General features: G+C 40.0%; 1 protein-coding gene across 3 annotated transcripts; it reads right to left on the reverse strand.

Moving 5' to 3' along the window:
• Positions 1-362: 362 nt before the first annotated feature.
• Positions 363-15,400, reverse strand: klhl43 (kelch-like family member 43). 3 transcript variants are annotated; one of them, XM_038725626.1, is made up of 8 exons: positions 15,193-15,400; positions 7,154-7,218; positions 6,659-6,979; positions 5,535-5,683; positions 4,603-4,949; positions 3,196-3,495; positions 2,932-3,107; positions 363-2,524 (listed from the first exon to the last, which is right to left on the reverse strand). In XM_038725626.1, the coding sequence occupies exons 3-8, from the start codon at positions 6,970-6,972 to the stop codon at positions 1,732-1,734; spliced, it is 2,079 nt and encodes a 692-aa protein (XP_038581554.1). In that variant the 5' UTR covers positions 6,973-6,979; positions 7,154-7,218; positions 15,193-15,400; the 3' UTR covers positions 363-1,731. The 3 variants fall into 3 exon arrangements, with proteins under 3 accessions (XP_038581554.1, XP_038581553.1, XP_038581551.1); XM_038725625.1 differs by having other exon boundaries at positions 6,659-7,010; XM_038725623.1 differs by having other exon boundaries at positions 6,659-7,218.
• Positions 15,401-15,613: the final 213 nt, after the last annotated feature.

Below are 15,613 nucleotides of genomic sequence, written 5' to 3' on the forward strand. Positions count from 1 at the left end.
TTACACTTGATTGCATCAGCAATTGTAATCCAGTTGTGAAAGTGTTCGCTCTTGCTGCACAAATACTTTTCATATGTTGCTGCTGATACTTCTAGTATAATTGATGTCCAATGTAAGTAGTTCCACCACTGCATCTGGGACCAAATTTACATTACCCCCCCCCCCCAATATCTATCACACACTTCTTAACCTTATGATCCTGTTTACTGCTCAATGTAGTGTAAATTTTATTTTAACCATATTTCTGACCTCAGTTGAGATGTTTCCTGCAGCACATGAAACTATCTGCTTCCTGTGGACAGGCTACAATTCCCAGCTGCTCAGTCTGTACGTGCAAATATAAAATAAGGCAGAGAGTCATGTTTTGATCACATTGGCTTTATTCAGTGAAACCACCAGTACAGAGTTCATCTGGTGCCGAGAAGGAGACAAATTCAGAGGGATTCAGCCGATAAAGTGAGCCAGATTAGCCTCATTGTATCTCATAATAAAAACTATATTCATCATTAACTCTTGGAGCTAAGCTAACAGCTTAGCTCCGCCCGCTGGAGTCTCACTGGTTCTTCAGTTGGTAGTTTGTCTTAAGTTTCAGTAAAAATTATGCTAAAAATAATATAAGAGGAGGCAAATGTTTCAAAATACAGGTGAGATTTAAAATTTTATCACATGTTTAAAATGTCTTTTTCTTTATTTGTTGCATTTGTATAAATAATTTTTCAGATTTTTATGAAAAGATTTTATATAATTTTATAAGCATTTTCTGTAATCTTGGTTTCTTGGGAAACTTTAATTTGTGGAGACTTTAATGTTTTCCAGTTTATTTCCATTTAAATCTCACCTGTGGTGTTGAGTTCACACTGCCTTCCTCTTGTGTTTACATCTTAGTCCCTTCACTGCATTGCACTTATAAAATATTTAGTATCTCATCTATATTTTTTTAAATATTTTTGTCACAATTCAGCTACACTACTGCTTCTATCCTGAGAAATATTCAAAGTTTGCTAATGAGAAATCTTCATTATTACTGTTTTTTTGTCAGAATTGGCTCATTTCCTGTAGCGACCACACACACACACATCATTCACTCGTCGCTGTCACACACACACATTCACACTTATTTTCACATCACACACCTAGATACATCTTTGTGTATTAACTGCCAGTGGATTCACAGTGACGTTTTGTTCAACCCAAACACGCTCAAACACAGACAAGCCACTGTTCCCATCTTTCCATTCTTCATCCTCCATCCATCACCTCTCTGCCTCCACCTGCTCGACTACAATTAATCTCTCATCCACCTTTTCTCTCCAAAGTTTCCATCAATGTAAAACCTCCTGGACCACTTCAGACCATGTAAGATCCTCTTATTTCTTGCACGACATGTAAGTTGTGCCACTGCCTGTCTCTTAAATCAGCATCTAATTTTAATTTTGCTGCTTTAGACATAATACAGGACAGATGTCGAGCGAAAATGTTCTTTGAACACCACAAAATCACTTCCGGAAACATCCCAATTGTGCAAATCTATGGAAAACAGGCAAATTTTGTCCAGTTCAATCCTCCGTCATTGTTGTTATCAATACTTTTAGATGTTTTTTCCAAATATCTTTTTCTGTTTTACTTTTAAGTGGGTTTTTTTTTTTCACAGATATAAACAGAAAAAATAGCAGACATGATCCAGAGGTTAAACCCTCCCTCCTCTCTTCTAGTCTCTCCCTTCCTCCCTTCCTACGCTGTGATGGTTTGTGAAGGAGCCATGCTGCTCTCCCTGCTCCGGTTCTTCTGCTGCTGCTCTTCGTGGGCCGGGGTGTTGCGGTGCTGCTGTCGGCGTGGTGTGTGGCGGGGTGGCAGGGTCAGGGTGCAGCAGGACACTCCCACTGTTGGCTCGGGCAGATCCTCCGCCAAGGACCAGCTGTCCATGGCCGGGTCGTACTTCTGGACGGCCGCCTTGTAGCGCTTCTCCGCCTCGTTCCAGCCTCCCAGCAGGTACAGCTTGTCAGCCAGTGGGGACAGACCGGCGGTGCTCACGCCGAGGAGGAGAGGGGCGGCCCGGCTCCACATGCCACTCTCTGGGGAGAAGACCTCCACAGAGATCACATCCACCCGCTCGCCGGCGGGCCCCAGCTGGCTTCCTCCCACCACATACACCTTCCCACCAAGGGTGGCAGAGCAGTGCCATCCGCGGGGCGTCTCCATGGAGGCCTTCTCGGTCCAGGTGTCAGTCTCCACTTTGTAGCACGCCACAGAGCGAGAGTAGGCGCAGTTGATGTACCCGCCGGTCACCAGGATGTCTCCGGAGGGCAGGGTGGCGCTGGAGTGACAGCAGCGAGGCACCTCCATGGGTGCGCGCATGTGCCAGGTGTTGGAGGAGGGAAGGTAGCTCTCAGTGGTGGCCAGGAGACCTTCCACGTTACGGCCTCCGATGGCGAACAGGCGGCCGCCGCTGGCTGCCAGAGAGAAGTGGGTGCGGCGCTGACGCATGCTGGCCAAGTGGAGCCAGGTGTTGAAGCGAGGGTCATATCTGGGGGAGGTAAATGGCAGAGGGTCAGGTTTAGAGAGATTTGTGCAGGGCTGGATCACCAACCCGCAAAGTGGGCCCCAGACCCCCAGGGCTGTGTGCACTGCAAAAAGTGAGCTCTCAAAAACAAGGGGAAAAAGCATTAAAATGGGGGAAATATTACTTAAAATAAGCAAAATGATCTGCCAACAGAACAAGAATATTTCACTTGCAACTTAAGGAAAAAAAAAAGTTAATTAATCTTACTTAGATTTTAGTTTTTGCAGTGTGGCAACTGTTTTGTATGATTAGTTGTTACTTTGTTCGGGAATATTGGAATGATTAGGGCCTTCAGGTGTGTCCTGCTTTACCTTCTTATCAGTTACCTATTTTTTTCACTGCCTGTATGTCTTAAGATATTTGTTTTGTACCTGCTGAGGGTGCTAACGGCGTGTTTGGCCTGGTTGCGGGCGTCGTTCTGGTCCTCTCCTCCGGCCACGTACAGGAAGCCATCCATCACAGCCACACACTGGTTGAAGCTCTTCGCCGGCAGCTGGGTGAGGTGACGCCAGGAGGCTCCTCCTTCACGAGGGTCCCTCCACAGCACCTGGACACCAGGGTCAAAGGTCAATGAGGGTTTTTTGTTGTGTTTCTTTTAAGATGGTGAGCATAAACCTCACGCACAAAGCACCAACCTCGCGGCTGAGAGCTCTCTCTGTGAGTGATGGTCGACCGCCGACGGTGAGGAGAGTCTGCTGACTGGCACGGACCTGTGTGCGTCTTGACTGCAGGGTGTTCTGCTGGTAGGGCAGCAGGTGGTAGTTCATGGCGTCCACCAGCAGGCGGTGGCATTGAGGGTCCATCATCATGCGGGGCACCGGCTGGATCTGACTCACCAGCTCGCTGGCCGGGATCGTCTCAAAGCGGATATGAGACAGGAGCTCTGCGGCGTGAGCCTGACGAGAGGCGTCGAAGTCGAGCCACTTCATGGCCAGCTGGAGAAAGAGTGAGAGAAAGATATTTTCAGTGCATACGATTGAAATGTAACAATAATAATAATCAATAATATAATTCTGTTTCTTTCAAGTTACAAAAAGTGGCTTAAATATAGCTGCAGCACAAACAAGTTAAAAAATATGACTGAGTATGTCAATAAACTAAATAGTTTTTAAAGGAGGAAGATCAGAAGTGTTCCTTGGGACAAACAGGAAATAGATTGGTGATTAAATGAGTGTCAAAACCCCAAAAATAGGAAATCTATGGAGCTGAAAAATAATATAAGCTAGTGAAAATAAAAATATGTGTAAAATAATTTAATTTATTTATCAACTCGTTGGTGGCAAAGGGAAAAAAATATAACACATTTGCTTTTATTTAGAAACTCACTGGAGGTTAAATGAAAAGTATAAAGCTTTATTTTGTATTTCTTTTACTTATTTAACATCCGGTATTAATTTCTCATTTGGTTATATTTTTGATGTGACTGATACTATTTTAAAGCACAAGTTGGTTTTGGTAGCAAATTAAAATAAAAAAATTCTAAAATCGATAAAAAACAATTCCAGTAATAGAAAGATATAAGAAATAGATGGTCAGTCAGGGAGACGGACTGACATTTGGTCGAGTTTATAAATGCAACCATCAGTGCTTCTCTCCTCCTCAGCTGCTTGTCTATTTAGGTCTGTAATGGAGTTGTATATTAATAAACGAGCTCTTTTCTTGCGTACAGTGAGTTATAATTGGTGGTTTCTCCTCACAGTCGACCTGCAGTGACTGGTGTTCATGGATCTCTGTTATGCTCTGAGCAGCTGGTCTGGGGTCTGTTTTTAGGTCTGGATGAAAATAGCAGGAAGGACCAGAGGGTTGAGTTAATACTAGAAGACGCAGCAGTTGCTTCCTAGAAGATCTCCCCAATTAGGACTTCAGAAGTGAATGTTACGTTCTCACTAATTCTTGTAAAAAATGTTATGAGTTGAATTAAAATTGATTGTAACGATTCAAAGGCAGCTGTGATTCAATCTAGTGCAATTAATTCATAAGGAAATAAAAACAGCATATCATTTTCAACGTCAGACCTGTAAAGACGAATTTTGACCTCTGACCTGGAAGGCCGTGACCTCTGACTGCAACAGCAGGGAGTCGTCCTGCAGGAAGGCAGAGATCTGCTCCAGGGTCAGCTGATTGAACAGCGGCGTGTCGGCGAACTGCACAAAGTTCTCCAGGACGAAGCGACGAGCGGCGTCACACACAGGCAGCAGGCCGTACGCGGCAGCAATGTTCCAGATGTAGACACAGGTCTGCACGTTCAGCTCGGCAAGCAGGAAGTCCATGCACATCTTGAGGAGTTGAGGGATCTGCAGGGTGGCGGCGGCGGAGACGGTGCAACCGATGGTGTACAGGGACATGTGGACACGACCCAGGTAGGCGAAGGTGATAACGTTGGCCAGGCCTGCAAGACAGAGGGCGGTAGAGCAAGACAGGCGTTTGATTTAGCACAACCTGAGTCTCTAAGATGGGAAACAAGATATTTTGTCAGGAAGCAGAAACAAAGCCTGCTCTGGACACAAGAGACTAAATTAAATCCCCCTTCAAGCACCTTTAAAGTTAGAAAAACATTTTAGTTGCTCGAAGTTTCATTGAGGATTTATGATGCTCAGGCTGAGTGAAATACTATAATTTTCTTTTTAGGGCCACTAATGTGTTTTATTTAATGTTTTAACATATATGGCATCTAGAAAGTTTGGAATCTTGACTAGAAGTTAAAATAATGTCTGACTGAAAGGTTCTCATAATAGACATTATCATGCTCCTTGATATTTAATATAATATGTAACAGGATTGTTTGTTGTTTCCTTCAATACGGGTCTGAACAAAACAACTCTCCATATATCCATACGACCCTTTTCATTCTGCTTTATGTGAGGATTGATGCAATAGATAAATGAAAAGCAGGTGAAGGGGATAAATACATCTTATTGATACAATGTTGTCTTCAAGTAAATTTAATAGGTTAAGATCCTGTTGGATGGCCTACCTAGAGGTGAGAGGGAGGGCAGCTCCAGGCGCTTCATGCTGGGGTCTTTGGCCAGAATCTCTCTGAAGTACTGACTGACTGAGGAGATGACCAGCTTGTGGACATCAAAGGCCTTTGTCTTACAGGCCAACTCCAAGTCAGTCAGGAACCTGAGGGCGAGAGCAGGTGCACACAAAGGGATCGATAGTTGTCATACATATCTGATACAATATCTCATGACATGATACAATATGTTATAATATAATGGTATACTGATGTAGGAAAGGGCAAATTACCATTTAATGCAATATATTTAGTGACAATATAAATACTGTATCATATCATCAGTGTGCCATTATGTAATCATATTCTATTGTAATAGTATTGTATCTGATTTGTGCTGTTACTTAATTGTATTGCATCGTAATTGAGCCGTTATTTAATCATATTATATCGTATCATGATTGTGCCGTTTCATAATCGGATTGTATCGTAACTGTATTGTATTGTAATCAGAATCGTGTTGTATCATAATTGCATAGCATTTAATTGTATCATAATTTCATTAGGGCTGGGCACGTTAACGCTTTATTGTCATGTTAACGCGTTAATTAATTAACGCTGACAATTATTTTATCGCACGTTAATGCAGTTTTTATTATTATTATTTTGAAAGTCCCATGCTCACTGGCTCTGAATACACATACAGTCAAACCATGGGTCACAGGAGGGGTGGGTGTTGACCAGCCTGCAAATCACCCACTCAAACAAGAGTGGAGGGAGGCTTCGGCAGACTACGCTGGATGCAGCATGTGGGAGAAGTAGATAAACAAAAGCAAGACAAGCGAACAAATGCTTTAGCGAAGTGGATAGCTACACACTGCATGCTGATTAGTATTGGGTAAGATGTCGATCTTAGGAACGTTCTTAAAATCAAAACATAGTCACTAAATGTTATATAGCTAAATATTTTATTACTACTGTGTAAAGGGAATACTGTTGGTAAAAAGCACCTTATTTGTTTAAAGTGTTTGCAAACCACATGTTATTGCACAATTCTGCACATAATTATGCGATTCATCGCGATTAAAAATTTTAATCGTTGCCCAGCACTAAATTCCATCAATTGTGGCACCAGAACCTACTTCTCCTGCCGCATCTTGCTGAGCTCCTCCAGCAGGGCGTTTCCATGCAGGGGTCGTGTCAGCTCACTGCCCAGGCCGAGGCCTCTCTCTCCAGGCTTGATGATTGGCGGGGGCAGCGGCAGGTTGAGGCTATTTAGCTGAGCGATGTCCAACGCAGCCATCTGCTCAATCTTCTTCACCCCAGTCTCCACCACCACCACACCGTCCCCACGGCTCTCCACCTTCAGCGGCACCGGGGCGGTCTCCATCGCGACCTTAGAGATGGGTTCCTCGGCAGGCTTCTTCTGACGCGGGGCCTTCTTTTTGGGGGCCATCGTTTGACTGTTGATGGGGTTTTTTTGTGGGATTGTACCTAAGTTTAATAAGGTTTACTGACTTCTTGACAGACAGGGACACTGGCTCACTTCCTAAAAATCCAGCTAATCAACAAAATTAAATGGAAAATGCTTCCTGATACTGAGGTAAGTGCTGACTTCCTTTACTGACAAAAAATACCTGAAGCACTCTGCTTTTGGCTGGATGTGGAAGATGTGTATTGTGGTTTCACGTTAACACAGCACCTGGGGAAAAAAGAAGGAAAAGGTAAAGATGTAAGTGTTATTTGCAAAGTGAAGACAAAGGCTGTTCAAATCCTTTGATTGATCTTTAAGGCTGAAATTCAATTGTCCCATTAAAGGCCCAGTTTGGCACAATGGGATTATTTGAATGAGTCAAACTAGTGCACAAATTACAAAGGTCTTATATGAGTTCTTCTTTTTTAATATAGAATTGTGGTGGATGTACTTTAGTGTTGATATATTGTTTATGTGCTCAAGTGCAACTGAATATAATAATTCATTGGTTTATATCATGCAGGTTCTACTTACCTTGTAATTAATTATTGACAGGGGTATGGCCTCTGATACTTGTGCAATGCAACTTAATGTATTGTGTGGGACTGTATGATGTATGTGAATGTAAAGTCCAAATGTGTTACTGTTGCTTACTGCAGCCTCATCCGGCACTGATGCCCAAGACAAATTTCCCCTCGGGGACAATAAAGTTGGTCTTGTTCTGAGATTTTTAGTAGATAAAATATGCAAAAATACAAATGGTTTCCTGAATACACTATACAATCACTTGGGTTGTTCTGTTTGACTTCCACAGACTGTAACTCTAAAGAAAACAAGAATCACTTTCCACCTCTCTTAAAATGTTTTGTCATCTCTTCTTTGTCAGCCACAATGTGTCTTTATATCTCGAATTATCATAAAAGAGAAAAATGTGTTCAAAGCAAAAAGTGTATTCCTGATAAACAACTGAAACACACCTGGAAAATGTTTCCAGACTTTAAAACACAGTATTATTTCCTGGTCACTGGAGGACACATCAAACCAAACGACAGATGCACATTACTCTGCTAATCACTGAACATCACACAACACACAGACTGAGAGCCAACATCTTTTCTAAATCCACCTACTAACTCTGTCTCTATGGGCCAGCAGCCGTGTGAATGACAGGTGTGAGTGTCCTCTTGAGAGGCCGTCCAGAGATCAGGGTTGGGTTTGTGGTTTACAGCAGCCACGCCCCAAGCATTCAGTGCTGCATTTCACACGCTGTGTGTTTCGCGTATAAACCAACTGGGGAATCATATTCAAGACTGAGCTGCTGTCTGCAAACCGCAGCAGATCAGTGTAGTGGAGACTGTAAAAGAGAGTGTAGCGATTGCATTTAATGGATGATATGCAGAGAGGACAGGAGGTCTGACTTAAATAATAAATGGTGTAGTTTCCCTGGATACAATTAAGGGAATTTAAGTGGCATATATCTAAATTTCTTTTGTGTTGGTTTGGTTGTGCATCTGTTGTTCTCCCTGTGAAGGAGTGCATGAATGAAAGGAAAATAAAAAAGACTGGACACCAGATCCGAATCAAAACTCCACTGTGAAAGTGTGAAAAGTTTGTTTGGCAGAAAACCTCAACAATGACGTGTCCAGACTCTAGTCAAATTTATAATAATATTTAGTCAGAATTCCTTTAAAAAAAATAATAGGTGTATCCCAATCTTGGCAAGGCGGTGAGTGGGTGGTGATTTCACTCATTTGGCAGCATGTTTGAGGAAACGTATAATGTTCTTATTTGTTGACTGTTAAGTCATTGTTGTACAGTAGGCTACATGCACAAAAAAAGTGGATGTCCTTGACATAAAAAAAGGTCAAACTCCAACAGCTTACTTGCTGTTTACAAAGCTTTTGAAATAACAAAGCATGTGTAACACATGTCTTCACCTGCCATAACAAGGCCAATGCAGCTCGAAATGATAACTATGGAATAATGTTAACTGCTAAACTACTTTTTTGAAAATACAGCAATGAGGCCTCCCAGCCGTGATGAAGAGCTTTAAAGTGAGCTGGACTTCTGCTGGTAAACAGCAACAGGAGACATCTTTGTTCCTGGCTCACAGTTTGTTATTGTTCACCTGAGCCGAGTGCAGAGATCACCTCTGTGCTGTGTCAGTCTGGGGATGAAAAGTAACCCCAGTGCTTATTTGAAGCCTTCGCTGTGTGCCAGTTACACGTGATCTTTCTCTGATTGAGCTTCATTAAGATTCCGCTTTCTCTTTACATTTTCTCATCTTTGCTTCAACTTTAGTGTTATTGGACACATTTATTGTCAGTTAATTATTAGACTGAACGGAAGCTTTTCACAATCTGACTTTTGGTCTTTTTAATAAATAAAACTTTAAATCATTTTAGTCATGCTAGCTGGCTACAGGGATAGCAATGCCAGTCGGTCAGTCCACCACTTTGGCTCAGACTAAAATATCTCAACAACTGTTGGATAAATTGCCACAAAACATTGAAAAGACATTCACTGATCCCAGACAATGAATCCCGATAACTTTGGTGATCCTCTGACTTTTCCTCTAGCGTCATTATCAGGTTAAATTTTGTACAATTGGTTTGGTTTATGACCAAATACCTGCAAAAATACCAACATTCCCATCAGCCTCACCTATAATTTGTGTTTATGCAAACAAGCTAAACTAACCTGATGTGAAAATGTTAAACATAATAGCTGCTTAGCATTAGCATGTTAGCATGCCTACCTTTAGCATGACTGACTCTTAATTAGTATTTAAATTTATTTGACATTTTATGGTCATTAATGTGCTTTGAAATTAAATGTGCTTAATACTCTAGAAACTTAAGATACTGTACATTTTCAGAATATCAAAAATTAGTGTCACTTAGTTGATTTTCCATTCATTTTGAATCTTCTGCTGACAGATCCTTCTCTATAATAACCTCATCTGGTGGCCATTTTGATAATGACAATGCTAATAATGCTTCTACCCGTTTTCCTGCTCCTGAAACCTTAATCTCTCCAACCTGAATGACAGCCCTGTTGTAACTTTACTTGTAAACGTCTATCCTCATGGAAAAAGTATCCATACACACACAAACACAACTGCAGTGAACCATCATGACCACAAATATATACACACTTCTCTCCGCCCCACTTTTCCTCCATCCTAATTCGCTGTGTGTCTGAATCCACTTCGCTCTTTTTAAATAGCACCTATTGGCTCGCTGGCCAACAGGCTCCACAGATGGACAGACCGGGGGAAGGAGACAGGATTGTGCAGGACAGAGCAGCAGCTGTTGTCGGTGTCATATGACGAGGAGCGGCTCACAGTTACAGACCATATAGGCTATTTGGGATGTTGCAATCACTCTTTAAACAGTAACATCCAACAGCCAGGATGCTGTGTAACCTCATTACAGCACAAATTTACTTAGAAGAAGAGTGGCATTGATGATCGGCTGCAGCATGACAGACACTCCTCAAAAGTTTGGATAAGGAGGTTTGTGTTATTTGTCAGAGGTCAAGGGTTTCTGTTAATGTGACCCTCACAGAAGCACAGAGCCATTAAAAACATATGGGGAGGTGATAAATTCAGTGTTAGGGCCAACTGTAGACATGAGGGGCAGGATAATGACAAAAACATGTTTGATTCATCCAAAAACAACAAGGTGGGAGATAAACAAATGTCCTATGTCACCTCTGTTCTGCTTTTTCAAAAAAACAGAGCAGATGCTCAAGAGCTTCGACCTCTCGTTTCCACAACTCCAGCACGCCTTAGTTTTACAGGAAATCCAGAAACATCTATTGATAATCTTGAAAAGAAGCTCAGATAATAAGTGGTGGAAGAAGTATTTAGATCCTTTAGATTAAGTAAAAGTACCCCTACCACAGTGTTACAAAATTCCCCATTACAAGTTAAAATCCTGCATTCAAAAACATACTTAAGTAAAAGTATTATAAGCAAAATGTACTTAAGTATCAGAAGTAAAAATACTGCTTCTGTAGACTGATATATTATTAATATATACGACATTATTACGCTGTTTATATGGATGCATCAATTTTTAAGCTGCATTTTACTGTTGTAGCTGGTCGAGTAGTTTTGACTACTTCACATACAGTGCTGGGTCAGGTGTAGTCCTGTGGTTACAAACCTAGGGGTCAGGCCCCTCCAGAGGGTCACCAGATAAATCCGAGGGGTTGTGAGATTATTATTGGGAGAACAAAGAAGAAAACACAAAGTTATGATACACAAACTTTTCGCTAATCTTTGTTTTTTTTGTGAATTACTGCATAAGTTCACCTGTTTTGGCTTGAAACTGTTATTTAAATGAAATGATCTCGTTTAAGTTAAGAAAATAGTAACTGTAGATAAATACTGTGGAGTAAAAAGTATTTATACACAATATGTTTCTTTGAAATGTAGTGGAGTAGAAATGTAGTGGAGTAGAAGTATTAAGTAGTATTAAATGAAAATGGGAGAAAATTACTTGTACAATTGTTACAATTGAAAATGTAATTACAGGAACTGTGATTCTGTGGCATGACAATAATCTTTGCTCTGCAGAGATCGCCCTTCAGAAATATCTGGGACCAAGGTTAGTGTAGAGAGCAGCTGCCAGACTTCACCACCAACAACAACAAAACATATTGTAACCAACAACAGCATCTCATTTCAAAACAACATCACTGCGGTCTCATTAGCAACCTGAGGATTAAGTACTTGAAGCATTTGTAGATATTTTCCCACTTTCCTACTGTTCAGTACTAAAACCACAGTCAAATAATTTGATATATAGATTTATTTTACAGGTACGTACATTTTCAGTACATTCCTAAGAGGTTTACTGAAGAGCTGATTAATTTGGCACTAATTACAGGTTGTAACTTGTTTACTCTCAGTATAATTGAAATTGAATGCTAAAATTGGATAACCTCTTTTAATCAATGCAAACAGTTGAACATAAAAATATGTGATTAGTTTACAGGCAAGCGTAAAATTCATGCTACAGTTTTTTCTTTTATATCTTTACAAACCTTAAGTATTTATATATGTATGTACAAAAAGTATTTAGGTACCTATATTTGTGTTTGTATGGACAATAAATGTGAGCATATGTATATTTCTTCTTGATTAATTTTTTTCTAATATATATTTTGTGTTTAAAATTGTGACTATTAAGGAAAATATTCACAAAAAGAATAATGTTCTCAACAACTAAACAACTCGATAAAATAACTGGTCAGAACTTTGTAAATATTTTCCTATAATAATATAATATATAAATTATATATATATATATATATAATATTTTGAGAAATGATCAGGACTTAAAATTTAGGTCAAATAAAGGGTTATAAGGGAATCCTGTTCTCCTATGAGAAACTTGATCCCTGAGGTTTTTGAAAATCTAACTCAACTCCAAAAGCTGTCAGATGTCATTACAGGTCAGATATTTGTGTGATGACCCAGATACCAAACAAACAAATGCAGGAGAATAAAAACAGTTTCTGAATTAATGATGATTTTCAGTAACAGAGCGAGGACCTAAAGAAATATGAGTTCCTAAATTATTCTGAAAAATGTTACATAACAGTTTCCATAAGTCAAAACACTGAAGGTCTTTACAGTAAAACAATCATCTGTATGTGACTTTGAAGCATATTAATGTAAACATCCAGAAATAGATCTCAGTTTGAATCACTGCCAGCATCTCGACCCAGATGGTTGAACACAACACCTGCTGCATGGAAACGTCAGCTTCAGCTTGCAGCTTAATAGACATTTATTTACATCCTTAACCTACTCTGGTAGCATCCCAGTCAACTCTTCTTTTGATTTAAACATTACTAACAATAAATGTAATGTTTGAAGTTGTGTCACCGTATCGAAATTGACAGTCTCCTCAGTAATCTGATGGCTGTTTAGTGTCTAACGCAGAGAAAAAACTTCCTCTGTGTTTGTTAACTGCAAGAACAGAGAATTGACATAAAGTAATTACAGATGGATTTGTATTTTAGGTGGTGACGTGTGGATGTCAAAATTAAAAGAGAAAAATTAACTGATTAGTGTGCAAGAAAAGGAGATGGGGTGGTAATCCAAGCACTGCTTTGGTCTAGGATTTTTATTTTTAGATATCTTGTGCTTGGGTGTGAATCTGGGCATTTAACTTTGCAAACTAGCCCAGATTTGTCAGCGTACATTAAGTGAAGCCTTCTCATACTTGCTGTGTTTTTAAGGAGTGTTTGCAGAAAACACAACACCTGTGTCCTTCCCAAATAAGAGGCATTACTGATGACTTTCACAGAGGGGAGCTGCACAGTAGAACCACAATCTTGTAATCCTGATTCACTAAGTGTCTTTGTTGTTCTGGTTTGATGTGGTTTACCCTGACTGAGGCCGGAGTGACAGATTTCATGCTGTTACAAGACCTCTGAGAGAAAAAAGAAAAAAGAAGTTGAATTCATACGAAACAAAACACATAACAGTTTTTATTCTCCTGCATTTGTTTGTTTGGTATCTGGGTCATCACACAAATATCTGACCTGTAATGACATCTGACAGCTTTTGGAGTTGAGTTAGATTTTCAAAAACCTCTGAGATCAAGTTTCTCATAGGAGAACAGGATTCCCTTATAACCCTTTATTTGACCTAAATTTTAAGTCCTGATCATTTCTCAAAAATGGTACTATTATAGGAAAATATTGACAAAGTTCTGAACAATTATTTTATTTAGATAATTGTTTAGGCTGGTATGACAAGTAGCTTATGGTAGCTAATGTTAGCTAATGTTAGCATGTGTGTTTTTGAAGAGCCAGACTTGCTTCTTCTGGTCTTTATGCTAAGCTAAGCTAAGCGACTTTGCTCTATCTCCATGCTTAATATACAAACATGAGATTTATATGACTATATGACTAACTCTCACTAACAAAGTGAATCAGTTAATTTCCCCAAATGTCGCCCTACCTTTCAAATCTGCAGTAATGATTTTTTGGCCACTTGGAGGGAGTGTAAACAATCATGTTTTACGTCAATATAGCAAAATTATTACCTCATTTGCATATCCAGCAGTTTCACAGCAACAATATTTTTCATTTGTAGTGGTGTTTGTGTCTAGCTAATAAATTTACATCTGTTATTAACTCTCTCTCTTAGCTCTCTTTTTGGCCTCTGCCAGCTCCTGAGGGTAATATCTGCTTTTAAGATGATGAACGCTCCACTACATACATAAATGACATTTAGCTGACACTTTTATCCAAAGCTACTTACAATTGATAAGTATTTCAGATGTTGCACGCCTCTGGAGCAACTAGGGGTTAAATGTCTTGCTCAAGGACACATTGGTGTATGTGTCACTACTACTATAATTTTTTTTGTAGCAAAAACACACACATACACACAAGAAACACCACCTTGCGTGCTTTTCCACCACCTCATATCACTCTGTGGTTGTAGCTGGATTCCATTGCGTATCTCATGAGGGTATTTATATCTGCTGACCAACACAACATGTATGTGTGTGTATGTGCTTTACAGCTAAGGACTGGAAAGAGAAGGACTGACACCCCCAGCAGTGTAGTAATCTCCCAACAGCAACTGCTTCACATTGTTGCCACTCAGCAGTTAAATATAAACATTAGTATAAATTACCAATTAATACGGTTACATCATTAGACATATAATTTGATATGTGGTTTCCAGTGGTGGAAGAAGTGCTCTTCAGTAAAGGCAGCAATATGTCAAAAAAACTCTGTAATGTAAGTCTTACTGTCAGGAAAGGTATAGTGTCATAATATCATATATTATTTGAATATTATTATTGAAGCATTGACAAACAAACAGCAGTTTAATGTTACAGCTGGTGGAAGTGGAGCTAATTTTAACCATTTCACATACCGTTAGTTTAATCTGTAATTATCATATTATAAAAATTGATCATATGTTTTGTTTGAAAAATAAAGTATCTGTCAGATAAATGTAGTGCAGTAAAAAGCAAGTAACATAAGCTGAAAACAAGTAAAGTACAAGTACCTCAAAATTGTACTTAAGTACAGTACTTGACAGATTGGAAGAATTTTTAAAGTTAAAATGGAAATAAAAATGAAGATTTTAAGACTTAAAATGCTTTACAAACTCTTCTTGACTCAACAAGCTGTAATTCGGTAAAATAAAATATTCTTTACCTCTTTCTCTCTTCTCGTTCCTGCTCTTCTTCTCTTCCTTTTAGTTTCTCAGCTTCTTTCTTTGGACTTTCTTTTATGTTCTTGCTTTGTTGTTGTTGTCTAACAGTTTCCCCTTTGCTTCGTCCCTCCGTCCTCTGTCAGTCTGCCACAGTGGTGCTTGTGTTTGGTGTGTGTGTGTGTGTGTGTATGCGTCAGTTTCAGAGGGAAATCAGGGTCCCAACCAAAGCTGTGACGTTTGAGTCAACCCCCTCCCCAAAGACCTCTAAGATCCAACCACATCTCCCCAATCTCCCTTTTCTTTCCACCTCTAATATCCACCTCCATTTCCAAATACAGGCACCACTCGTTGCCCTCCCCTCCAAAAATATCCCAGAAGCCGGCTCTCTTCAAACCCGACCCCTCCCCACCTCCCTCACCCTGA

The sequence above is a fragment of the Micropterus salmoides genome, unplaced genomic scaffold (genome assembly GCF_014851395.1).
Source record: "Micropterus salmoides isolate LMB-PRFRI ecotype aquatic unplaced genomic scaffold, ASM1485139v1 Ms_hic_scaffold_17, whole genome shotgun sequence".
Lineage (NCBI taxonomy): Eukaryota > Metazoa > Chordata > Actinopteri > Centrarchiformes > Centrarchidae > Micropterus > Micropterus salmoides.